The 27,236-nt window shown below is 41.4% G+C and overlaps 1 protein-coding gene and 2 long non-coding RNA genes across 7 annotated transcripts in view; 1 reads left to right on the top strand and 2 right to left on the bottom strand.

Moving 5' to 3' along the window:
* Positions 1 to 7,479: 7,479 nt before the first annotated feature.
* On the top strand, positions 7,480 to 13,322 carry LOC108885790 (uncharacterized). Its single transcript, XR_001961294.2, has 5 exons — positions 7,480 to 10,004; positions 11,041 to 11,104; positions 11,507 to 11,579; positions 11,776 to 11,837; positions 12,624 to 13,322. It is a non-coding gene; the product is annotated as an uncharacterized LOC108885790 (long non-coding RNA).
* LOC108885789 (uncharacterized) lies at positions 12,416 to 17,350 on the bottom strand. The gene is made up of 4 exons (XR_001961293.2): positions 16,364 to 17,350; positions 15,156 to 15,247; positions 13,317 to 13,407; positions 12,416 to 12,650 (listed from the first exon to the last, which is right to left on the bottom strand). It is a non-coding gene; the product is annotated as an uncharacterized LOC108885789 (long non-coding RNA).
* A 6,328-nt stretch (positions 17,351 to 23,678) lies between these two features.
* LOC108885784 (signal-induced proliferation-associated 1-like protein 2) overlaps positions 23,679 to 27,236 on the bottom strand; it is a 77,059-nt gene continuing 73,501 nt past the window's right edge. For 3 of the 5 annotated variants that reach the window (XM_018680246.2, XM_051076494.1, XM_018680248.2), the window contains 3 exons: positions 26,630 to 26,747; positions 25,939 to 26,017; positions 23,679 to 25,525 (listed from right to left, as the gene is read on the bottom strand). In XM_018680246.2, coding sequence (XP_018535762.1) covers positions 25,379 to 25,525; positions 25,939 to 26,017; positions 26,630 to 26,747 — 344 coding nt within the window. In that variant the 3' untranslated portion in view covers positions 23,679 to 25,378. The remainder of the gene's footprint in view (positions 25,526 to 25,938; positions 26,018 to 26,629; positions 26,748 to 27,236) is intronic. The other 2 variants (XM_051076493.1, XM_051076495.1) reach the window with 1 other exon arrangement.

The raw sequence follows: 27,236 nt of genomic DNA, 5'->3' as shown, positions 1-27,236 counted from the left end.
TCTCAAAGTAAGAACTACTTAATGTGGTACATCTCATTAAGATTTAGTGATGCATAAATCTCCACTTAGAAATCACTTATGTTACTAACTGATGCAACAGCAAACAGCTCCAGGATTTTATTGGACTGAATAATTGAACCAAGGGGGTGCAGGTGTGGTCTTTTTGGGTGAATATGTCGGTTACTACATTGGTTAAACATGAATTGCCACAGGCTGGTGTGTTATTTTCCTCCTAATCCCCTTTTCCTGACATTTGGGCAACAAATTGGGCCCCATTTGGGTTTCCAAAATGTCAGGGGGTGGTGGTTGTCCACTGTCAGCCCTTCCTTAAACATGTTGGGCACATGTAGACCTATTAACTAGGACAGTAATGGTAACAATGCACTGCTGAGAACTGCAAGAAGATCAATTCAACTTTCTGCTCGTCGTATTTTCTAATCTTTGTGATTCAGTTGATGGTTTCTGCAGAGCTCATTTATTAGAGCTCTGATAGCTGTGGCTCGTGTTCCACCTCTGACAGTAGGCATCATCAGAGAGAGAGCCACCGGACTTAGATCAGCTTTGACACACTGACACCAGGCTTCTAATCTCCATGTGTCGCCACCATCAAAGGAGTGTCCAAGGTTATTCTCACAGAGCTGTACTTGACATGGTCTACAGGCTGCGGTTTATCAGAGGTACTCTCTTTCCGCAGTGACATGCTGTGTTATGAAAGAGAGATTAAAAGTATTTGTCAGTCCGAAGTGTCACTATTGTCCCCTGAGGATTAACATCACACACGTTCTGGCACTCAAACGTATTATGTCAAACTCTCTGCAGACACACAAACAACACTCACAGACCTCTGCTGTGCAGTAGTAGAACCAGACAGGCCGGTCTCATTAATGAAATGAGGAAGATCACACAGTGAATTTGGACTGTATCATGTGCCCATTTAAATGATGTTTTTGATGCACAACAAGAAGGAATCAATACCCACCAAAGCGTAGAACTGAATCAGACATTTTAGAAATACTGATACAGAACTATATTCAAAGTGGATTTAAGAAACAGGTGTGGATTTGGTTGTTGCACAAATGGCTTTGATCCTTGTTGGTCTGGGACTGTTGTCTCTGCACAACAAACCACTACTGAGTCAGACTGGGAGCACTGGGTACGCAGAGCAGGCTGTGCTGGGCATCAGACCAGAAGGGGTCACTCTGCCACCATCACTGTGCCGCTGCTGTCCTCTTTGTGTGGTCTCACATGACAACCATCACTGACTAGGCTTAAATTCATACTGAGTCACACGAATACAGAAAGGATTTGATGTGAGTCGTTTTTACATCCAGGTTTGTCTCTGTCTGTTGAGCTGCAGTACCTGAATAAGTTTTGATCCAAATGACAGCTGAAGGTTTAAAAATTCAAACATCTGTTCAGCTGCTTAACCAAGACGTACTAGTATCTACACAGGTGTCAGTAGCAAAACTGGAGCGCCATATGTTTTTCCAAGGCTTTGTGATAATAGTTTTCCATATCTTCCTCTGATCTCTCGCTCTCTCTCTCTTTCACACACACACACACACACATTGTTTCTCAAGCACAAAAGCACTTGCTCACTGATATTCCAATCATTTCTCCTCCGATTGCTCTGCACTTGGCTGCACCTGCTCCGTCGTCCTCTCTCCTTTTTCCTACCTGGGGGGAAGGTGAGCGACAAGGCTCGGGCAGAGAAGAGGGCTCTGATTTGTATTAATTTGCAGCCGATCTCTGGGGAGAGAGCAAGAGGGAGAGAGAGAGCGAGCCACGGTTTACCTCCTCACCCCCACACCTCTTCACCCCCCGCCTCCCGCTCTCCACCATCACAACCACTGCAGCTATACAGAAACAGGAACCATCCAATCAATCCAGCTCTCCCCAAAGGCTTGTCCAATCAGCCCCAAGACCTGACACAGAAATTAATCACTTCACCATCTCTAACAATTGATGGCACCAAGCCGTGCGTGGAGCCCTCAAAGGAAGTGCATGTGGAGAGGTGCACGTTTGACTCCAAACTGCCTCAACCTCAGCCACACACTCCCACACTTTAAACACATCTACACAATTGTTGACTTTTTAAATTCTTTCTCTATTTAATTGCTAATTACAGTTTTTTACGACATGAGTCATATTTTTGTTGTTTTGGTCACTTAGGTCTCTACAGTTAACTCACTGGGTGCAATTAGTGCAGCCATTAGGAATAAGTAGAGAATTGATTGTTTTAGACTCACCACTGAATGTAATTGGAAGTTACTAGTCAGTTGGTAGCCAGTAGCTGATGAATGATACTGAGCATTAATGTGGCATGAGCCCAGGTTCTGTCCTCTGCTTGCACTAACACAAAGCTTCATAAAGTCATAAGTTTTGGCCTCATTATGGCGCAACATGGTAGAAAATGAAGGGGTGACTGAAGTTAATCCATCCTAAGGGCATCAGATTTCATGGCAATCTATCCAATAGTTAGCTGAGATATTTCAGTGTGCACCAGCTGATCAACACTGCCCTGGAGTCATGTTGCTAGCATGGATAAAAAGCACATGGTTTTTTACTACCTGTGCTGTTTTTTGGCAGATTATCAATACGAGATAACACACAGTCAGACATCTCTAAAGTGGAGTGGCCATTTTAACTCCATAAACACAGACCTTCAAAGAGACTTTGATCACAGTGTGGTCTTTCCACCTGGGAGACAGAATAAAGGGTAGTGTTACTATCTTAACACTCCTCCCCCCTTACACAAACACACTCACTCAAGCCATCATTGACCATTCCATGCATTATTGCAATACCATGTGTTGCTTTGCTAAGGAACGAAGGTAATTGTGCTTGGGAACAGCTTAAAGTGTAATTGCGCGTGGTGTGCAGGGTGTCTGCAGACGGCCCCGCAGGCACCAGAGGGGGTTTAGGGGGTTTGGGTTGGGGATGACTGATCAGAGCTTTGAGGCTGCCTCAGATCTCCTCTTCATCACCAGCACACCCCGCTGGCATTTGACAGTCTGCATTGACCTGCTCCAAATCTTCCTGATGCTCTTTGTTGATGAGGAAGGAGCCGTCTATCTCCTGAAACGGCAGCAGCATCAGTTCAGTGCTGATGCCGAGCAGGTGTGAAGCCGTTTGCTCTTAACATAACTCTGTTACTAAGGGCAGCGGATTCAATGACATCAGATCTGGACTCAGATGAAAGCTTGATGAGATGTGGCTGCTAAATCCGTCCCTGTGAGGGATTAGCCTTCTGACAGGAGGACTCAGTTACACCTTCTCAGCATCAACATGGAGCTGGATCCGGGTGGAGGTGTCCATAATCCAAAGGCATGCTTTTGCTGGTGTCTTTCTGACCTACATGCATAGATAAGTCTATGACCTGCATTCATTTCACTCTGACTGTGAAATGCTTTTGCCCTCTCTCCTACTGACTGACAGTCTGATTATACCTGCCGTCTTTGTGTGGGTGGACAGCAGTCATTTCGATGTGAGTGCATGAGAAATAACTGCCTTTCCCTCTGCTGTTTATTCCCTTCCACCTTATGAGAAAATCTCTTGGCTTTAGGAAATGCACATTTCCAAACCTCTTTAAAGATAGATTAGGAGAGGATCCTTTTGAGAGAAGCTATTTATAATTTTTTTTTGTCTTGTGTTTGAAAAGATGGAGATGAATAGAACAGCTTGCAAGTAGACATAAACCAGTCACTGTGGACATAGATGAGAAACAGTCCTGTCACAGCTCCACCTGTGGCTCCAAGGTTTTCTTGTGTTTCCTTGTTTTCCCTAGTGCCTTCTCCCCCTCGTCTGTGTGTGTGTGTGTGTGTGTGTGTGTGTGTGTGTGTGTGTGTGTGTGTGTGTGTGTGTTTGGGGTACGGCTCTGCACCCTGCTTACCTGGTTCATCAGCACACCTGTTTCTCATCAGTCATCTACCGCAGAATACTGTAAGAACCCCCAGCTTTTCATCCACACATTGTCAGATTATTCCACCATACCAGGGGACTCTCAGCGGCTTGTTGAACTCTGAGTATATCTCTTGTGAATCTCTTGTGTTTGTTCTAATCTTGTGTCTCCTGTGCCAGTGCCGCTGCCTCCTCACACTCATCATCTCTGCCTGTTTGATGCCATTCACCTGCAAAACGCCAGCCAGTCTTCGCCATTCTCCCTTCTCCTGCCTATCAGCTCTGTGAAGACTTGGTTAATTGATGTCTGCCAGTAGAAGGGCATTAGGACGACGACTGTGTCATACAAAAACAAAAAACTGAATCAATAATGATAGAGAACAAACATTTAACATTTGGTGTTTCAACCACTTGTTGGAGGAGAAAGAGAACAATATAATACAGTCTGTCAGACTGACAAGTGCTCTCTGAGAGACAGAGTAGAAAATTCAAATTCCTGCTGTACAAAATTACCACATCAACTGTGACAGTTGCCAGAAATTTGTTCTGAAGCTGTCATTAAACACTTATCAAGTGCAGCCGATCATAAAAACAAGGCAAAATGAATGTAAATGTTATGTTACATTATATTTGTTTGGCAGACACTTCTGTCCAAAGCCACTTAACAACAAGTGCATTCAAGCTCAATGGGAGCAAGAGGCAGATGTCATCAAAAATTGGAAGCGTGCTCTCAAACAAAAATCCCTAAAAAAACAAAAAACAAGAGTGCTACAGTACAAGTGCTTAGTAAAAAAAACTATTAAATGCATCATTGGTAAAAAAAAAAAAAAAAGAAAAAAAAAAGCATAATCCTATTCATAATTTAAATAGCAGATGCACAGAGGTTTTGGAAAGAAAAGAAGTGTCTTATTCAGTCTGGAGATCCTCAGTTGGGAGCCTCTTACCTGTCTCTGCACAGGGGTCCATCCTCTCATAATCTGTCTGTGCAGATAACCTTTAAGCAGCGTGCATGAATAAAAAATAGTTCTGTAGGTATAAAGTCATGGTGGTCCGAGCACACACGTGTACATCCACCTACACACGCTGCTGGATGAACAGATGTCTATTTGTTCATGGTTAGTGACCTGTTGCGCCAGTACATCTGACCCCTCCTGACCTAAATAAGAAGTGACATAAAGGTGAGTGCACCGTACCTGTGGGCCTCCTCTGCCATTTGTGTCGTCAAACCAAAACACAACTGGCAAAGCAGAAAAAACAAAGAGACAGAAGTTTACACAACACAACAACATTTGTGGTTAAAACACTGGTGGGACTGTGGCAGACAGGATCAGTTTTATCTATTCCCCATCTATCAGTTACCTCCCTGAGCGGTGTATGACCTCTTTATCTGTGCTAAGATCAATATCTTTTAATGAGTAGTACTAGTAAGACTTCTATTCATCAGGGGCCTTGATAAAATGGCTGCCATCAAGGAACAGTGACAAAGCAGGAATGCTTAATTAATTTTTGACAATTCTCCAAACAACTCGTCCTCTTTCCACTCTCTCCATTATTCTTTTCTTTGCTGTTTTGTCTTTCTTTGCTGGTTCAAGAACACACAAGACCTGGGGTCATTGTGTTTGTGCAGACATCAGCTGATTTCTGCTTCGCCTCGGGCAGAGAGAGGAGCCAGGAGAGAGAGAGAGAAAGACAAAGAGCAAAAGAAACAGCCAGACAGAGAGAGAGAGAGCAAAGTCATCCACCTAAAACTCGAAACTAGTGCAGGGTATGAATGCTCCCCTCTATCCACCGCCCTTGAGTGGATGTCCGCTCGCTCCCTCCCTCCTGCTCTGCTCTGCTGTCTCTGTCAGGCTCTTTGTGTATTTCGGCTGTAGAGGAGAAGTGCCTGTGATGCCTGATCACAACATGACACTGCAGAACATCGACTGCTCTTTCCAACTGTCGTCATGAGTTACCCTCCTTCCTCCGGCCTCGTTCAGCTCGCCTGGTGCTGGGGCCTATGCCTGCAGACTCCACAGTCATTTCAGAGCAGTTAGAGATGGTGGACACGGTTAACCCTTTTCTGACCTCATTAGATCATGTTAACTACAGTAGTATCTAAACTCATTATGTCCTGAAAGCATGAGAGTGGGAATTACAGACGCATCTCTCAGTGGATCTTTAAACAAAAGCCCTGCCACAGTGTATTATTATATAATGGAACATTTCCAGAAGTGCACTCACTCGCTTTCTTACCAAGAGTTAGAAGAGTAGACCAATAGTCAGAACTGATGAAGCCTCTTGGATGAGAGGTGAAACATCTTCAAGTCTCTACGACCAAGTCCAGTTGTCCTCGATTCTATCCTTCTTAGATAACCATGACCTGGATGAATGGAAATCTCCTCAGGCAACTTTTTACACTTTGTATTGTGTAAGGATTTAACAAATGCCTCTGGTCTGGCACAAGACAGTTATGTAGATAAGCATGGATGGACTACTGACCAGGCCAGGCTCAGGGGTACGAGAGACCAGGTCCTCTATCTCAGTATGAAGTGACTGTTAATATTTATTGTTTGAAAGTCAAAGAGCTCAGTTCAAAATCAAGCAAAAGAAGACCACTCATGACTGTGAAGAGTGGTATCAATCTCATCTTACCCTCAGATAAAAAAGTGAACATGTATTTCACAACAACTCCTGCAGCCAAATTTAGAGCAAGAGATTAAGCAGCAGTTATGACATCCCCCTCAGCTTCGTGCCCTCGTTGCTAATATAAAATTACCTCACCGCTCTGATGTCTTTCATCAAACCAACCCAAAGAATTTAACTTTCCCCTGTAACTTCAATCTGCTTTATCTCATCATAGTGAACTGTAGTGACAAGCACAATAAAGCGGTGACCACACTGCTCTCAAGTTGCCTTGATCTGAGAGGTTTGAGAGAAAGAAGGAGTTTCCCAGTTGAAATCAGATCAGTTACACAGTAATGCAGGCTAATTCTCTTACCTTCACTGTGCTTAAAACGTAACAAAGCCCCCATGAGAAACCTCTGGCAAATAGATAGCAAGATATAATGTTAATCAGCCGACCAAAATTAAATCAGGATTACCCTGGCAAAGATGGAAAGCTTACACTGTAATATTTTACTTAAGTATTTGGAAACATGCCCGAATATGAGCAATCACGTCTACACCCACTGCTCAGAAGTGACGTTAAGCCCACAGAAGAATTTGCTAATAGGTCTGTGTGGCAGGGCTCAGACTCGGTGAAAAGCAGCTGGCAAAGACCAAGAAGTCAAGACAACTCATGTAACCATGACCACATTTAATCAGCAGCAGGCTCTTATACAAAGACAATAAGCAGTTCATTAGAGTCACTGCTGAGCTGGTGGTTTTATAAAGAAAACAGTCACACACCCAGGCAAAAGAAAGTCAACAAAATGAGACTTCTGTTTGTTGGTACAGTGCCTTTGGTTTTACAGTTGGTTTAATGTCAAAAAAGGTTATGACAGTAAATTATATACATGTTCCATATTTTCTAGATAGATAGATAGATGTAATAATAATCAGAATCACACTGATCCTAATTGTTAAAGTCGTGAGGATGATTGTAGGATCGTTATTGTAACTCTTACAATGTTAATGATAATAGTAATCATTAGTATGATAATGCTGTTGTAGTAATCTTCATTCATTTCAGGCACAGAAGCTTTCATTGCTCCAGATTTAACAATGAAGTGTGTCAGTGTACAAAAACAGGGATTTTTAAGCTTAAATGGTTGAACCAAAGTTTTTGATCCTTGTTGCTGATGACCCCTTCCCCTTTGCCTTTCCATCTCTACTTCAGAAAAGGCCTGAGGAGCTCTGGAGGCTGTGCTGCAGCTTGTAGGAATTTACAACATGCACGTGTGCGCCAGGCTGTATTGATTTGTTTGTTGCTGCCATGCTGAATGGTCAGGAGACAAAGAAATGAAACGGTATGGCCACTCATACTGTACAGCCTGGCTGCAGGGCACATTTCACGCCTCCGTCACCGTGGAAACCCGGCATCGGCTGAGCCTGGAGGGTGACAACAAAACCCCACATTGGAGGAGAGAGTTCGTTTGCGCCCTGGCAGCAGGGTAGGTAGACAAAAAGAGACCTTTTCCTTTCTGAAACGACAAAAAAACTCCCACTGCAGTAATTCTGCAGCTGACAGCTCTCTCACACATGGAAGCAGTGTGAACGTCCAACTAAAACAAGCATGAATAGTCTGGATCAGAAGATTATTTGCCTCTCTGCGTGTTTGCTTTTAATGAGAGATGCCATTCACACCTTTCAATTGCTATTCATTTCTGCTATCGCTCACATCTCCTCTACACAATGTGCTGCCTTTGTGTGCTGAATTAGACCTATTGTGTGTGCAAACCTTCAGCTGCCTGTATCGTGATCTCTCATCGCTTTGCCTTCATGCACACAGAGAAATTCATTTCAGCTCTTTTATTACAGCACAAGCACACATTGCCATTACCTGCCCTTTTTTATACAGCCAAATGGAATAAATGAGCATTTAGTAGCACCATAAATATGTTAACGCAATGCTGACACATGGACAAATGTGAGCTCTTGATTAAAAACACTCCTGTTTTGCAGCTAACAAACAACACTGATGTTTCAGCTTCCAGACAAATGAATTGACAGTAATTCTTACATTATGACAATACTGAATGCATCTCTTTTAGCCTGCACTTGGTGCCAACATCTGAAGCTGAACCCTCACTGCAATTGTGAATTTGATCTTGATGGTGAAGCCACTTGGGAACTTGTTTCTGTGAGTTGCCTGTGCAGGGCAGACGCCCAGGTCTGCTGTAGCGCCAGATGGTGGTTCATTAGATCCTATGTGTTGTGTGCTTGGTGTGAAGCGTAGGAGGAGCAGGGCGGATGTTTGTTCCCATCAACAGCCAGACTTTAAGTCTGGCTGGCTTCATCCCTATATAATGCTTCCATTCCTCAGAGTGCCAGAGTGCCTGGCATGCAAAGTGATACTAGTGTGAAGTGTGATGGGAGGAGACGTCGCCTTTTGTTTTGTTCTTGCTTTGAGTCATGCTTCTGCTCACTTAAAGAGGAGTAACTTTTATTGTAGTACTCTGTGTTTAAATCCTGGCATACAAAGGGCTTAGGGAAAAGCTGTTAAACATGTACTGCACTGGATTGTGTTTGTCATTGTTCTGGGGTGTATGTTATTGACTTGAACTTGAACTTAACGCCTTTTGAATAATGTTATCTTCCACTGTTGTATACTGTATCAACAATCTGTCACGATCATGTTCTGTTCTGTTGATGAACCCACTTGACCTCAGTAAATTCCTAAATTTCCCAGAGTGCCTCTCAACACCTGACTGTTTGTTCATTCATCACAGGATTACTCCACATGTGCAGGTAAACAGAACAATAACAATAGACAGTGTTATCATTAACAACAGAGGAGTCGTTTGATGGACAGTGGAGAACAACTGAAGCTTTCAAATCAAGACACAGTGAGTCGTGGTTTTAACCATAAACACATGAGTATTTTTGTTGCCTTGAATCTATTGAGGCTGCACTTTCTATCAAAGTAATGACCATCATTGACTGCATGACCTCAAAGAGGAAGAGAAATAACATAGTCCTCTTATTTCAATAAGGGATGATAGGTTTTACAAAAAGATACATTATTTCACAGCATTTTATTTAATCCATTTTAGGAAAAAACAGGTTTTAATAAACGATATTCAAGCCATACTGTGGCTAAAAACAGCAATTCAAAAGACGCATTTCAAATTGCAGAAGTGGTGGGACAACACTTCTCGTGTGTGATTGGACAGATCCCGGGTAAATCGTTCGCTTGCGTATGACGTCAGAGGAACGCGACTGAAGCCCGGAAGTGGAAATGCAATCAACGACTCCCAAATTGTTCACAGGTGTGCATAGTATCTGGTTGCTCGGATCGATCGAAGACTGTTTTCCCACTCCAAAATGATAATCAATTGGCCGTTATGTACACGGACCTTTGGACCGCCGCCTCCGTTTATTAGTACTGTGAGAAAATATCCTTACCGAAGAAGCCTGGATACTTGTCGAACACGAGTGAGACTAGACGCTGCGGCGCGAAGGTAAGGCACACAGTCAGCGGCTAGCGTTAGCATTAGCATTACCTTGTGATGGTGGACGGTGAACGGTTAACACAATAGGCTCTTAGCGATCTGTGTAAACCACTGTTTGTATTTGTTTACACTTTAACTACATTTGTGTCTCCTTGTTTTGGTGTTTTATGGTGGTTTATCGTGTCGTTGTCACCGGTTTGTGTCTAATTGTGGTATATTTATGTCATTATGCGTCTCTACCTGACTGTTTTAGACCTGGGTGTTAGCGTTAGCATCAGCTACGAGCTTTAGCATTAGAGTCGAGCGTTAGCTTTAGCCTTACGACTCCGCTTGCATCTCTTTACGATAACTCTGTGATCGATGTGAACGATGTGATCATTTTGTGTCTAATTGTGGTGGTATTGCATCGTTTTGCGTTTCTAGCTGCCTGTGTTCATCTACTTATGGTCAGCTTCTTTATGGTTGTTTCGCATCATATTGTGTCTTTGACGTTTTGTGTCTATTCCAGGTAATTAATGTTTCTTTGGGGTCATTTTGTGTTTCAGTGTGGCAGTTAAGCATCTCATTGTGATCATTTTGCGACTCGAGTTTTTGCCTCTGTCGTTTTGTGTGTCTTTGTAGCTTTGTGGTAGTAACCTGTCCATAGTCATCCATTGATCCCCTGCTGTGTATATTATTGATTCGATTTTTGTTTGTGGTGACTTGAGACTCAGTGTTGTTAAATACAAGCTTGAAAACTAGATTTTTAACTCTGTGCTCCTCCACAAGTTTCAAGCCTCAAGAGTAGGTCACAATGAAAGAGCTTTCAGAAATTATTATTAAAAAATATATATTTTAAAAATGTCTTTTCTGTCTGAGCTCAACAAAGTCATATTCTAGTAACACAATTAATTTTTTCACCACAAAACTCAAAGTGTGATTGTTTAGGTTTTAGTGTTTTGTTTTCACACTGTGTTTAGTTTCCACACCGTTCAGGTTTTGGAGATTAACTATTCTTTATTAATGAGGTAATTTGTTTTTCAAGTGTTGTACTTGTGTTTTCCAGGTTTACTGGTTCAGCTGCTGCAGCCTGGACAGAAACACCAGGTCTCACCTGACAAACTAAACAGGTAAGTGAAAAAATGTGTTGATGAGCTGAATTATTGTTAGGACCAGTGTTATTGTTTAAATCCTTGGTGTTTAATGAGTTTAGTATTGAATATAATAATAACTGATTAATTGTGTCTATAAATTGTCAGAAAATAGTACTAGCTATAATAATTTTTAAAAACTCAGAATAGTTGTGAGTTAATTTTCTGCCTGTGGGCTGAAGTATAATTAAAAATACCAGAAGTTAAAACCCTGCTTTCAAAAATGGACTTAAGTGAAAGTTTTTAATATACATGATTTCTACAGTAATTTGTTGACAATTAATATAGAAATTTTAGAAAATCACTTCAGTAAATTTTTCCCAAATATGTATTGTTATTGATACTTAAAGATGTGATGCTTTTTCTTGTCATCTCCTCCAGGTGTCACCACTTCGTCCACGATCAGTCTTCATACAATGAAGAAGTTCTTTGAGACCAGGACTGAGGCCTCCAGGTAATTAATCATCAACTGGCCAACACAGAGCACTTAAATTATATATCTTCAGTAATTGATTTGAAGTATGAACAGTTGTCACAAAAAGACATAACTCATTATTAAAGTTTATTTACATAGTTCATGAATGTACAGTACATTATTTTGATGTGTTAAAAGTCACATCTTTATATTAATGTTGTGTTTTTCTCCACAGGATTCAAGCTTCAACCATTATATCACAGAAAGAAGAGACAGATGTGAAGACATTTCCAGAAGGTCAGTGTTAGTCTCTTCTTTTCAGTCTGACTCTGTCATTATCTCAGCTGCAGTTTGACATTTTAAAACCTTGTCTGGAACAAATGGCAACAAATAAATGCTGCTGTAACCTATCAGTTTTAGTTAGTATTAATTAGTATTTTTCAACATTGTAGCTGCAAAAAAATAAGTCTAAAAATGTGTATAAAAATATAAAACTTTAGAATAGAAACACTTTTAATACATTGAAAACCTTTAAACATTAAGTGTAAAACCTTTTAAAAGTATAAAACCCTAAAAAAAATAACATTTTTTTTTTTTAAATGATTTGTATAACAGCAGTCTCAAAATAAAGAAATGCAACTCAGAAGTTTAGGAAGACACTTTTAATGATTTTATTTGGAACAACATTTAACAAACTGCAGCAAAGATAATGACAGATGTTAGAGCTGGTTAGGGTTAATGTAGTTATGAGCACATTTTCCACAGACTAATGTCTTTATTAAACACCTGTGTGATCATTTAACTGCTTATTGTATAATTATTAATTAATTAGTTTTATCATAAGCAGTTGAATGTTCACACAGGTGTTTAATAAAGACATTAGTCTGTGGAAAATGTGCTCATAACTATTAACCCTAACCAGCTCTAACAAGTGCTTCCTTGTGGTCACTGGACTACATTACAGACGGTGGAGGGAAAAACAAAGTGTTTTCACTTTAACAGGAAACCAGCAGTGTTTACAGCAGTCAGATGGTGGAGGTCTTCTTCAGCTTCTCAACACTTGTTTTCTTTCATCCACTTCAGGTCCTCAGCTGCTGTCGTCTTCTCCTCCTGCAAAGACAAGAACATGTGTTAGTCACAGACACTGATCAAATAATGTATTTTTTCTTTCCTGAAATGTCCTAACTGTGCTAACCTTACTATGAAATGTGGCTTAAGACAAAGAAACTATCTTAACGCAGCCATCTTACCTTTTTTTTCCCCCCACAGAAACACTCACACCTCTACACAGTATAATATCAGTATTCAAATCCAATCTATTACTGTGTATATTGTCTTGTTTATAATTTTTACATGTTGTTATATTACTCTTACCTCAAAGTAAATGCTTCTGAACAATTAACATTTTGCTGGTCTGTTTAATATTGTATGAAAGTGAATATTTGTAGCCTAGGGTTAGGGTTAGCCTTTTTCATTTTTTATGCTTTACTGTGTCGTGTGACATTTTTACTTCTGCATTGCTTTAGTGTTACAGATTACTTTAACCGATTACATCTTACTTGTAAATTAACAGATAACATTTACTGTTGCAAACTACATCAAGTAACAGGTTAGTTTGACTATTACATCTAACTTCTGATATTGCTAATTACTTTTACATTACTTCTATTAATACAGATTACTACTATTATTACACTTTTCTGATATACTGAACATAAACAATTTAATGTCAGTGCTCTGTGTTGGACAGTTGATGTAAAGCTGTTTGTGAATTACCTGGAGGTCTCTGTCCTGGTCCCAACTCCGTTTGTGGACGACATCATGGACAACGTCTCTCATCTTTAATGGGTCTCTGCGATTGTGACTTCTGGAGGAAATCAAAGAAAAACAGAGAAAGGAAAATGGTCAATACGCTACTACTTATTCCTCATCAACAGTTTAACCATGAAAACACAGAGAAATATTCAACATTACAGCTGAAACAACATTTCACAAACAGAGGCTGTTTCCGAAAATGGACAGGTGACGGTCATCACCTTCTGAAGAGCCAACAACAACAAATATTTGAGAGGAAGTAAAATGATTGATGTGTATCAACTAATCATTAAAGCAATCATGTATGATACTGTAAACTGCTCAACAATAATAAACACTATCAGTTTGAATTTAAATTTTAACTTGTGTTGTTTATTATACTTCATTTAAAAGTCTGAGCATTTCTTCCACCACAAACGGTCACGTACATACATATGTTTAAAATGTCTGTTTTACATTGTTTTCATTTAATGAATTACAACCAAATTTACCAAGGTCTTAGCTGCAGCTTATGTGAACATTTTTAAGTAAATGAGTGTATTACTGGTTGTTGTTTTTGTACAGTGTAGTCTTGTGTGTCTAGCACGTACACATAATTAAGAATTTATCATCTTGTACAATCAAACTGAAGATATTTTTCAATCACATTGACTTATACGTATACTTTAATATGGGAGAAAATAAAGTAATCCTTCACATTTTTAAGAGTGATCCCACTATGCGCAATAGAAAATAATAATCATAGAATATCACTGGTTAAACCAGACTTAAAGTGATTTGCTCATCAGCCTAAAGTCAGGGTGAAGCTTCTGACCAGTTATAGGGATGGGATCATTAGGATTTTATCTTTATCCATCCAGACACTTACCAGTCCAGCTAATACTGTTACTGGTTCTTTTTCATTACTAAACTGCTTTTTAAAATAATTTTTATGTTTCTGGAGCAGCAACAGTAAAATCACTGTGAACTCAATATCTCACTGGGAAGAAATCTAAAATGTCCAGGGGCTGCTTTGTCTTATCAAGTAAAGTTTACAAGAATTTGGCAAATTTTAAGATTAGAGGCAAACTCACCAGTTAGACTGCATACAGATAGCTTTCATTTTGGCTTATTAACAACAATTGGTCATTAGCATAACCAGCGCGCTGTAGTTGTGTTAATGTCAAAAGACTGCAAACAAATGTTTAAAATATCGCTTGTTGAACAGGTGATTTGATAAAGACGAGGTAAAGGCCAGTATATTTTACTTTTTAATGCACTTCTAGTAACGGCCGATTGACTTCCGTTTCGCGTGTGCGTAGCGCACGCACTGAGGTTGCAGCCCCGCCCGGACAGAGAAGCAGGAGCGAACATAAATGATTTGGGCCGCAACAAATAAAGTGGTGTTTAGAAAACACTGGGCTCGAACCTACAGGGCTGCAGGCATATTTGCAACTCGCACTGGTGCTCCTACTCGTAAAATTTAGTCGCACAGTCTTTTAAAAACGGTCGCAAAATGCGACTAACTCGTCGCAGTCTGGAGCCCTGCACTAATATTAGATTACTTTTCCCATTACATATTACTCCTAAATTTACAGATAACATTTACTGTTGCAAAATACATCTAGTAACTGACTACTTTGACTATTACATCTTACTTCTGATGTTGCTAATTACTTTTACATTACTTCTATTAATACAGATTACTTATACATTGCAGATTACTTCTATTATTGCACTTTTCTGATATACTGAATAATGAACATAAACAATATCAGTGCTCTGTGTTGGACAGTTGATGTAAGGCTGTTTGTGAATTACCTGGAGGCCTCCGTCCTGGTCTCAAAGAACTTCTTCATTGTACGAAGACGGCTCGCCGATCGTGGACGACGTCGTGGACGAAGTGGTGACACCTGGATAAAATCAAAGACAAACATACAAAAGGAAAATGATCAATACACTAATACTTATTCCCATTAACAGTTTAACCATGAAAAGACAGATAGATATTCAACATTACAGCTGAAACAGAACGTTTAACAAGTTATTTATGTCTAACCATAACGTGGCCTTTTCCCTTCCCTTTTGGATTACCATTACTTCTGCATTACTTTTATATTACAGTTTACTTTTACTGTTACCTCTAATATTAGATAACGTTTACCATTACATATTACTTTTCTTATTAGGGCACAAAAGCACTAAAGCATGCAAAGAAGTACGGTGATCATTTTTATCATCGTCCGAAATGAATCGCCTTTTTGAGGGCCAACAACTCACACTCTCAAACTCACATACGTCAGACCTGGCGAAAATGTACATATTTTTAGTATATTTTAGGGGACTTATGAATGGGCGCTGCAAAACGGCTCTATAGCGTCCCCCGGACACATTCAAAAGTGATCCCTCGTCGAGCTGTGGACACATAAATAACATGCCCAGATGTACAAAATGTCTTCTGACGCCATGACCTGAAACCAACAGGAAATCCGCCATTTTGTCTTAAGTACACAAATTTGGGGATATTGTATTTGAACAAACTCCTCCTAGAGATTTAATTATATGGACTTCAAACTCAGTCAGTACACTGTTAACGCTGTTAGGGTGTAGCCGTGGCGGCACCTCAAATTTGCTATTGCTAACGTTGATATTCAGGTGTAAAGTTAACACAAAATGACCATAAATATACACAAAACGATGACAACGACATGATAGACCGCTATAAACTGAGTTAAAATGACCAGGATGGCACACAATATTACAAGGAGATGCAAAATGTCGGTAAAATGACTGAAAACAATTACAATAGGGATTTAAAAAGACTATCAAGAGCTCCTCCTGTTTTCACAACTCATGTCAGGGACGCCTCAGTCACGGAAACACAAACACACTCTTAGCCCACGCGATAAAAACGACTGAGAATGGAAATAAGGTAAAAAAGAAGTCTTAAAAGAGAAGGCCAATGCTAACGCTAGCCGCTAACGTAAATGCTAACGCTAGCCGCTAGCTAGTTCGCCGCTTAGCCTTACCTTCGCGCCGCAGGTGTGTTCAGCGTCCAGCCTCACTCGTGCTCGACAGAAGATTAGCTTCAAAGCTTGTTTTAGCTACTTCGGTAATTAGGTTTTCGGTTTTAATCTATTTTCCATGATTGTTTGGGGGGCGTCAGTGTGTCACGGTGCTGACATAAATTAGATTAAGTTACAATTCCCTCGAGGCAACTTGCACCCAGCTGAAGACTAATCGTTAGCCAGAGTAGCTAACCACGCCACAGGACGTTCGGACGTGCTCACGCATTGCTTCGCGTTAACGCGGTGACGTACACGTTCGGATGTATAAGCACGTTCAATTCGATTGCTACCACGTCATCAGTGTCAGGAGGGAAGCCCTACAAATGGCTTCAGTCATTGCAACAGAGAAAACAATCCCCCACTTTACCCACCTTGTATGAATTCAGGTATAAATAATGTTAATAGAATTGGGTATAAGAAATAATATCGATTTGTGGTCACGATGAAGTCCTTTCAGGTTGTTTTCCAACATGAAAAGAGCAAATATGGAAAACATGACTGCCAGGACTCCATTAGTGTTTACAGAAATCCTGGAATAAACTGAGGTGACAGAATGTTCTTGGAGGTTGAATCTTGGCTTAAATAGAGCAATCTTTATAAGGGCTGTGGGACACATTGTATATATAGAACCGAATTAAAGCAACCACATCAGAAAAGTTTAATTTATTGTCTGAAGAGGGTAAAACTACATTAAAATGACCTGCAAGGAGCTGTTTGTTCATTGTCTGTGTTTGCTGTAGCTGTACAACACACCAGAGGAGACTGACAGGAAGATGGTTGATGGCAAACAGTATGATGAATTGTACACACGCACATTTCTGGCTGTCAGCCCAGGTGAATCATCTCAAACACAAACCATATCAAAGTAGGCTAAAACATGCAAACTCTTTCATGAACTTCAGTTTTAGGAAATATGTTGAAATACACCACACAACTAGGTCAGGATGAACATAAGCAAGAGAAGTGTTCGTAATACATATAATTTTGGCAGGTTGCCTACCTGCCCTGTTATATTCAGCCTGCTGCGTAGTGGGTGGTGTGATAGAAACCTGACCTCGCTCCTTGAAGATGTTGTTGTGGTTCGAGCTCCTCCAGCTGCTCGCAGACACACAAGCTGCCACATGGCTCGCACTTGCACTTAATGTCACTCGTTTTCCCTCTCCCTGGCCCATTTACATTGTCACACATGGTGCGCAGATAGAGGCTGATGATTAGAGACTGCATGAGAAAGGGCACAATCACAGTAACCACAAGTTGGAGAAAAGCAGGTGCTACCAGGAAAAAAAAAATAACATTTTTTTTTCTGTCTCAGTGTGTGTCTGTCCTTAGCTGGAGAGTGCATAACATTCAGCTGCAGAATATCCAGGCTAGATGCCTTTCCACAGAGGAATGCAGTGGAAGGGAGGCAGATTGGTACCTGGCTTTGTTGATAAGCCGAGCATTAGGAGAAAGAGAGGAACAAAAAAACTCTGCCTCCATCATCAACCCCTCTCTCTCTCCCATTCTTCTCTGATCCTTGCATCATGTTATCTCAGAAGCTTCCTCTGCTTCAAATCCTTACACAAAGGCTTGGTCTTATAACCACAAAACATCAAAGGCCTGGTCTGTTGTGATTTTGCAAAGTTTGTTCCTGTACCTTGTAAAAGAACAAGACTAAGAGTTTACTGCCATGCTAGCAGCTCTGTGAGGCTGTACTTAGGCACAGTGGTGCTCTGAGCTAAATGCTGACATCAGCATGCTAACATGTGCACAATATTTACCATGTTTATCATTTTGGTTTAGCGGGGAACCGGGAAGTATTTTATTGGAACCTGATTCACAGAGCAGAATTACAGAGTAAAGCATGGGCTGTATTCTAAAATGTCACCCAATAAACACGAATCACAGCTGAGGATGATGGGAATATCATTAGTTTTGCATGTATTGGGTCATAAACCAAAGTATTATAACACTTTACAGTACATCCTGGGGGGACATGAATGTGTGTATTAAACAAAAATGACAATTCGTCCAAATGTTGAGACATTTTACAAAAAAATCACAATTCAAAGTCATTAAGACACATCATCTGGGGACCATGAATGTCTGTACAACTAACAGATGGACAGTACCATTCACTGCCATTTGCAAATCTAAAAAAAACAACATTACATTGCATTTTTTTTTCTGAAGTGCACAAAATATTTAGATTAAAGTAGAAAAAAGGCAAAAATGCCATACCATGTACATATATAACAGGAACATTATCCACATGGCCTCTAAAGTTTGACACATTCATTAAAGCAAAATGATCTACAACCACACAACACAGAGACGCTGAATGGAGGAGGTGTGTGTCATGTGAAATGGAGGTATAGCAAAACTGATGGAGAAGTGAGAATGTGTCGTACCTTGGGGATCTAGCTTGCCTTTGACGTATAGATCACCAGAGCTTTGCACTTCTGTGTTGTTATTACACACATAAATTACAGAGGCAGCATGGTGAGCACTTGTCAAAGTGTTATGTCGCACCAGGGAACAAAGACAAATAAGTCGTGAGCAAGTAAGTGAGTGAAAAAACCCACACACAACAGCACATCTGAGTATTGGAGCAGTTTGTTTTCCTGAGATTAAAGGTTGTTCATCTTGAGATTGCTGTTTTATGCAAACACATTCAACCTTATTATGTTGTACATTATTGATCGCACAAGCAGTCGATACAAACTAATGGCTGGAGTCAGAAGTCAACTTTAACATGCGGGCCGGAGACTTCTTCCTTCATGTCTTTATTATGTTGTACTTTAAATCAAATATGATGTTCCTTTCTGTCTCATTATTGACTTAGAATGTATAAATAAATACTCAAGAGCTGAACAGATTGACAGTTAAGAAAATATCCTGATGAGTCACATCTAAAAGTCTACAGCCACATGTTATTTCAATGGTAAATTCAGCTGAGTAATCTAAGCTGTAACCGATCCTTCATTACAATGGGGTGTGATGGTGGAGCTTTGTTCCCACATCATAAACTGAGCTGTCACTGGGAGAGGAAGAAGTGAGCGTTAATTTGTACTTATTGAACCAGTAAATGAGCTATTCAGAAAAAACAATATTCAGTGTTTGCTTCATTGCTCCTTGTGAACATAAAGTCCTGCTATTAAGCAGGCTAATTAAAATCACAAATCAAAATCCTCTTTTTTTTATGTTTTATTAGGGTTCAGAGATGAACGTTTATTACTTTTGTTGATATGCCGAATAAAGACGTATAAATGTCACCATCTGGCATGTGAAGCAGGAGACAGCTATCCCTGATCAGCTCCACTGTAGGGGGTACGGAAGAGGACAGAAATATACGTAAGTCCTTCAGGTGGAGGCCAGAAGATGAGAGCTTTGATATAAATACACTTTCAAAGACATGTTTGATCATGTAAATATGCACAATAACCTGGGATAGAGGTCATTTTAGTTATGCTAGCAGCTTGGCTCTATGCCTGGTAATGTCTTTTTGAAAGCTGGTTCACCACTTCACCATAAAATGACATTCATGGTCCCCAAAAGATGAAACCAAACAACTGTAGTAATCCTTCAATTCATCCACATCTGTTCCACACTTCAAAATACAGACATGTGCTCTTTCACAAACATAACATCCCTGCATTTGGAGAGAATAAGGCAGGAAACAGTCTTGTGTGTTTTCTACTGCAGCAAGCAAGTTCAAGTCAAATACAAATACCTCCACCAAAGCAGGCGGTACCTGCCTGCAGATAATGATAGGTCTGTTTTAATAAGCTGCACGTGGCCCCAGCATGATGCGAGTTTGCCAGGCTGAAGGTAAAGGAGCTCTGGCATCACTCATTCCTGAGCTCACTGTGCCAACAAGAGAGACTCAAACACTTTTTGCATTTGACCTTCCAGTGTCTCTGTGTCTCCTCCTCTCACACAGAGGATTGATTTCCTCTCTGGTTAAGCTTTTATTGCTGATGATGGGTCAGTGGGGGTTGTTTGTTATTCAGTACTATACGCCCCTGCTCTCACACCTACCATTCACCCTCCAGACATCAATATTCCCATGACCCTCTAAAACAACCTCTTTACTCAGCCACACAGGCCAGGCCAGACTAATACAACTTTGCATAATCAATATCTAAGATTTTTTTAAAAAAGGGAAAAAGTCAGCATAGAAATGTGGGCCTGAATTCCTCCTAACCATCACCCACCGCCCACTCACCCACCTGCCCCACGCCTTGAATGCCTCCTCTCAGCCGAGGCTGTTTGCACTGGAAGAAGCCGATTGACAATCAATAGCAGAGCTCGCTGTTGCTCGGCAGCTGAAAAGGACAACAGACAAGGACATCTCAGCAAATGAAGATAATTCAGCAGCCCTGTCTTATCTATTTGTTCCTGTCTCTTTATCTAATTTGGCAGTGAAACAACACACACAGAGAATACAAGACATGAGCCTTCCTTTTATTCCCACACCTACAGCACAAGAGGTTTGCTGAGCTTTTGTCTCTGCAGGATGTGTGAGATTTCAGGCTTTTCTGCCAGCAATGACCTTTCTGGAAAATGACTTTTTCCCTCTTCTTTATTTTATTTTTTTACCCTTTCTGATTTCTATTGAGGCCAGGCAGGCAGGCGAGCGGTTTATAAGATGTCGCCCTTCACTAGGTTCAGCTAAGAGGGTGGTCACCTGTGACTTGACTGACAGATAGCGATGGCCCAGGGGGGGAGAGAGAGAGATGACTGTCTGCTGGTTTTGGAGGATCTTCCCTTTCTTCCCCTCCCCTCTCCTTTCCTTTCTTTTGTGTTGTGTGTGAGATGCAACTCCCCAGTGAGTGAGAGGGAATTTCAAAGCACCTGCAGAGGAGAGATGAGCCACACAGATAAGCAGCCCGGGTGAGTGAGCTAATCCTGCCGTTACGCCTCGCAGGCACACAGCACAATTGAGATTTCGTAACTGTCTGGCAAGACCAAAGGCAACCCTATTGAATTTTCCTTTTTTCACCATCCTCAGTGCTTAATACCTGAGTAGTGGTCAATACTGTATACATCCAAGTTTCTGGTTAAAGTGGAAAACTTGGTATTAACATATTGAGCCGAGGATTACACACAACAGCCACTCTGAATAATGCATAGACAGAACTTGTTTATTAATGAATAATTCCCTGAAATCCTGGAGTTGATTTTCAGCAGTAATCCAACAGACACACAAAATCAAATCCATTGTTTCAGGGAAGCTGATAGCTGAAGGCGATACTGATATGTGATATTTTGCAAGCAATAACTACAGGCTGACCTACACACACACGGTCGACAGAGTTGTTCCTCCCCCTCCCCCCTCTGTGCTCTGCCAGCTGTGCTTTGGGCATGCTGAACCCTATTCTGGGTAACACGATCCTGACTGGGGTGGCACTCACAGCAGGGGAGCATCTGCTGTGGGACTGTGGAAGCAGGACAACTGTGTCCCAGTCACATGCTATTATGTGTGATGAGCAACAAATCTGCGTGTTGGTGGATGACCGTCGCTCCTGAGCGGAGGAGACACGCCAGCCTTTATTCCTTTAAACTGCTGACACAGTCAAATATCAGGAATCGATATGGTTTGTGTGATTGTAAGCTCTTCCATCTGGTTAGAGCAGATTCTAAACGTATTGGATTGGGTCTAACTTTACTGCTTGTCAGCATATTTTGTGAGGCTAATAAAACTCCAGTTTGTTATTGTAGTTTATAGATTGTTCCCGTGCATTTTTTGGTCACAGCTTGTTTTTCATTTTCACTCTCTGCAGCTGACCCGGCCTCCGTCCACGGATATTTTTCCAGATTCCCCCGATGCCAGAGTCATTTGGCACCGCTCCTCTCTTCAGTCACTGGTCGAACTCCTGATCTTAAACACCCTGGAATCCTTTTCCATCTGAAACAGACACACACTTTCGTCTTGTGCCAGCGTGAGCTCCCATCTGCTGTCCTGGCACCGTGCACACACACACACACACACACACATAGATTAACTACCTCATCTCACTGCACGTTGCTCCTGGCCAGATCCAGACCTCCTCCACACACACAAACACACAATCGTCCAGGCATTTCATAGGCAGCTATGGTTTGGAGTAGCCTGATGGAGAGGTCAGAGATCAGGAGGCTCCCAGGAGAGCCAGAACAGGCTGCCTGGTAATATTATAACCTCCAGACTCATTCATGAAGTGCTCACACTTAGATGAAGCGACTTCATTTTATTGAAATTGCTTCATAACCTCAGACACACTCTTTGCTGACGCAGAGGTGGTGCAAAAACTTCAAATATGCAAACAGCAACTGGCTCCGAGTCCCTCACAGGTAAGACCGATGGGAACAAAACCAAATCCAAAAAGGACGTAGCCTAGCACGGCTCTACCCACAATTCAATGCAGCTGCATACCCACCAGCCTCTGGAGGACGTGATAGATTGGACCACACTCCAGCAGCTGGGCTGGAGGTTTATGCAGGAAGTAGCAAACAAATTTAATTGTTTTTCTCTCTGCACCCAAAAAGGCTTATGATTAATTATTCAGCGAGTCCTTTGCCGTCCCTGCGGTGAAAGCAACATCTGTCATTTATTTAAAGCACACCAACTCACAGGGAATCAAGTCACAAACACATTATGGTTTCATGTTTCCATTCGAAAAGTCTTAGCACACCTGCTGTTTACAAAACAGAGGATGAAAAAGTCTCATAGAAAAGGTTGTTATCTTTGTCTTCTCCTGCGGGAGATCAACAAATGCATTGTTCAGAATTAGCTTTTTGTTTCATGACTACATCCAGAGAACAGGTATCAGTTGTCTGATGAGGACATACACTCAGCTCTCCTGCCACTCTGTATTCATATATAGGTTTATATCTATAAACATTCTGTTCCTGTTTTTTCTGATTATACTGATGCATGTGGAAATACAGTTTTCATTTGACCAGACTCTGTCTTTTACTGCAGAATTTCCTTTCTCCTGCGTTTCTTGCTCAGCTGTTGTGGAGACAAAACTTACAGAGAGTAGGACGAGAGGGTTTATACCACACTCACATCTGCATGACAAATACAAAGCTGGAGCAAACGATTAGTTTAGTGTATCATAAAGACTGGAAACAGTTAGCATAGCTCTGTGCAAAGTACAATAAGCATTATTTTCACATTTCCAAAAATGCTGAACTATTTGTTTGAGACAGAGTTGAAAAGATGTGAACTCACCCTTAACACCACTGGGTGCTAATGCAAACTATGGCTGGAAATCTGTCAAGAGAAACATAATAAAGACGGTCAAATTACTTAATTTTACAACTACATTTATTAAAAAAAACAAAGCAAAAAATAGAACAAAAACAAAAAAAGCAACCAGTGTCCCACCAGGGATGAGACTGTTTATGGAGAGAGACATTTTTAAAAGCATACAAACCAGCAAACTGTAATCTAGCAGCATCCAAATGTTGGAATCTCCAAAATCATCATTTATATATTTAAATATATAGTTTTTTTTTGCCCTGGCAAGCTACACACTTTACAACATACACAGAGCTTTATCTCTCCTTAGTGCAGAAAAAAACCAAAACAAATACCCTTAATAAAATAAACAACTTTAGGTTAAATAAGCTTAAATAATAGTGTTAAATACAAGACACTTCTGTGGCAGATATTTACAGAAATAAACACATTTGGCATTGTAAGTGTGGTTCACTGGCGCTTGCTCTAATGCTCTAGAAACCACTGCATAAAAACACATTTTGCTGTGATAAACTACACACTCACACACACACACGCAGACAGACACACACACACACATCCATACACATGATTTCATATCAGTGAGCCACAGACAAGGCATGTGTTTATAAAAGAGAACTAAAAGCAAAGAGAAACAATCCATTTACAACCAAGAGTTTTAGGCACAGTCTCTTCCTGTTTTATAAATACATGTCAAATACAACTGCTTCTCAACAGGAACTCTTCACGTTTGTGCTAATTTCTTTTTTTTTTTCTAAACACAGTTTCGTAACTACCACTTTGTTATTGCTAGGACATCGTGACAGTGAATGGAAACTACTGACAAACATGTGTGTAGGGAGAAAGCACCTTTAAACATCAAAATTACTGCCATGTGACCCTACAATACAACACTGAGGAAAAGAAAAAGTGGAATTAATTCAAAGAAAATGGCCCGAAACATCAAACCTTGAAACTTTTGTGACTTTGGGAATCAGAAATCCAGAGAAAACAAAAGGGTCTCAGTTGAGCTACATTCATTTTTCCCCCCCAACAGTACGTTTCAAGACCGCCACATGTGGATTCCTCTTGGTGCAAGCAGACAGTAAGTACCACTTCATTATGTCCAGTACATTCCTCCCCTCCTCCCCCCTCCGCGCCTCGCCCTCCCTACTTTCCTGTGTCCGTGAAGGCCGGCACAGAAACAGCTGTGTGACAGTGTGCGCAGTACGATACAGTACAGCTGAGTATACAGTACAGTAGACTGACGTGACATACGTAGGTAGATTATATGTTGACTACAGTAAATGAGCTTTACATTCCACTACTGTAAGAAGATCCCAGGGACTCAGGCGGGGGCCCCGGGGGTTGCCTTTCTCAATTCCTCTCCAGCGCCGGATATGAGGACGTTTCCCAAGAGTCTCGTTTGGCGATGTGGAGAAACCGTTAACGTCAGAAACAGCCCTGCACTTCAGACACAGGAGGATCCCAAAACTAAGGTCCAGATCAGGGTTTCAAGTCTCTCCACACAGGGCTGCACGACAGTCTCCTAAGCAGGGGCTTTTTAAAGAGTCTCGATTACTCTGGGGGCCGGTAATGGTTTGTTTTAAAGTTTGTTTGCCTGTGGATCATCTGGGAGTCTTAAATAGGAGTTGAGTGGGTGCCCGGGAGGATTGAAGACCATCTCGCCCTCTCTCCCTCTCGCTCTGCGGGTCTCTCTCTCTCTCTCTCTCTCTCTCTCTTTCTCTCTCCCTCTCTCTCTCTCTCTCTCAAGGTTTCTTATCGATGGTGTGAAAGAACCACTCTGTGAACTTCCTGAGCTGAGCCGCCGCCGTCTGGCTCTCCTCCTGCAGTCGCATGTTGTCCTGTCTCAGGTGTTGCACCTCCTCCTGCAACATCGCCTTATCCTCTTTCTCCTGAGCACATCAACACAGACACACACACACACATAGTCAACACCGGGACATGATGGATACAAAAGTGGTTGATAAAAGCCCCTGCTATTACAAGAACATCCGTCTTTCGTCAGCGCTGTGTAAATGGGAGGCATTAACATGGCAAAGCAGCCTTTTCTCTGTCCCAATAAAAGTGCATTTCCTCTCTCCATTTCAAGCACATTAGTGGAGGTGGGGAAATGTTGGGCTTGGACACAATAAGGAAAGGAAGCAGGATATTGAATTAAGTGGACGAGTTTGTATTACTCAGACCTCAGGGCAGCCATTACTCACTGTCTATTCTGCTGAGCTATGTGACACAGACGTGCACAGCCCCGATCATAAAGGTGATGAAAACATAATCAAGAAATCAAGTTGGATATACGTGAACGTACCTTTCTGAGGTCGTGCTGCAGCTGCCTGAGGATCACCTCCAACTGGTTGACTTTGCCGGTCAGTGTGGAGGGGGAGCTGCTGTTGGAGAACACAATAAAGGAAGTTGTTTATCACATAAATAAAACACAACAACAGCTTCTGCTGATAATGGACAGTTGGTCTTGTGCTGCTGCACCTGTCATGATTTCTCTTCTCACACAGCAGGTATGCAGTTTAATAGTAATAACAGTGGCAGATTTACCACTGATTTTTTAATTAATTTGAAAACAATAGGCCCTTGATTTGAGGCAGAGCTTCTCATTTTTAGCAGAATTCACTTCCACCACAGAAAAGTATTCGAGGATGAAATAGACCCAACGTGTTTGCCAAATGTTCCACTATCTTTCTGGAGCTTTTCCAAGCCACATAAAGAGCAGGACAGAGCTGCTAATGTTACACTCAACTCTAATATACTAACACCTTGGCTCTCACTCACTGCATGGGGATTTTTCTGGAGGAGATAAGTTAGCCTGACAGTTGAATCAACTCCTTACACCTTTGTTCTTGAGTTTTTGGCATAGACATAGGTATGGCTGCTAAGCTATGATTGGATAATCACTATTTGGAGGTGGTGGTTGAGCACAGAGTAAATTATTCACTTGCTACTGAGGCACTGGTGCTTGTGTGTTTGTGCTGGTCTGTAAAGCCTACTCTGCTTCCAGCGCTGCTCCCTCTGCCTCCGCCACCCGTCTGGTCAGCTCTCTCGAGATCTGCAAAGCCTCGGCCCGCTGCATGTCCGTCATGGTGCAGAAAGATGCCACACGCTGGTCTGGAGACAGAACAGGTGACGTAACAGGTCATAATCTGCCCTTAACATCAAAAGCAGGAAATGTTCTCAGCAGCGCGTTTCATGGTGTCAACATGCAACTAAAGTAGGGCAGAACAACACACACGCATGCACACATTCCTGACAGGATGGGGTGATTCATTCATGCTTTGTATGAATGAATGGTTGAGGTTGAAGTGCTGTTACAAAGCCACAGAAGGCGGTCCACCCAAACTCCGAGATCTATAACCAGACAATGAGGAACAAGGTGGTAAACAGAGCATTTCTTGACTATCACAGATAAAGCCAAGTCTCCTGGGTGTTGCTCTGGTGCCCTCACCCCTCTGAGTTTCCTCTGACAGCTGTTTGGCACATAATGGGCTGAATCCCAGAGAGCTGTAAGGCACCAGTCATGCTTGTTTTACCATATCAGGCCCTTAAGCTCGCTCAAAGCCCCATGGAAAACCCAAACTTGGCATGTTACGCATTGGG

The sequence above is a fragment of the Lates calcarifer genome, linkage group LG16_LG22 (genome assembly GCF_001640805.2).
Source record: "Lates calcarifer isolate ASB-BC8 linkage group LG16_LG22, TLL_Latcal_v3, whole genome shotgun sequence".
Lineage (NCBI taxonomy): Eukaryota > Metazoa > Chordata > Actinopteri > Centropomidae > Lates > Lates calcarifer.
This window is presented reverse-complemented; position numbering and strand designations above follow the sequence as displayed.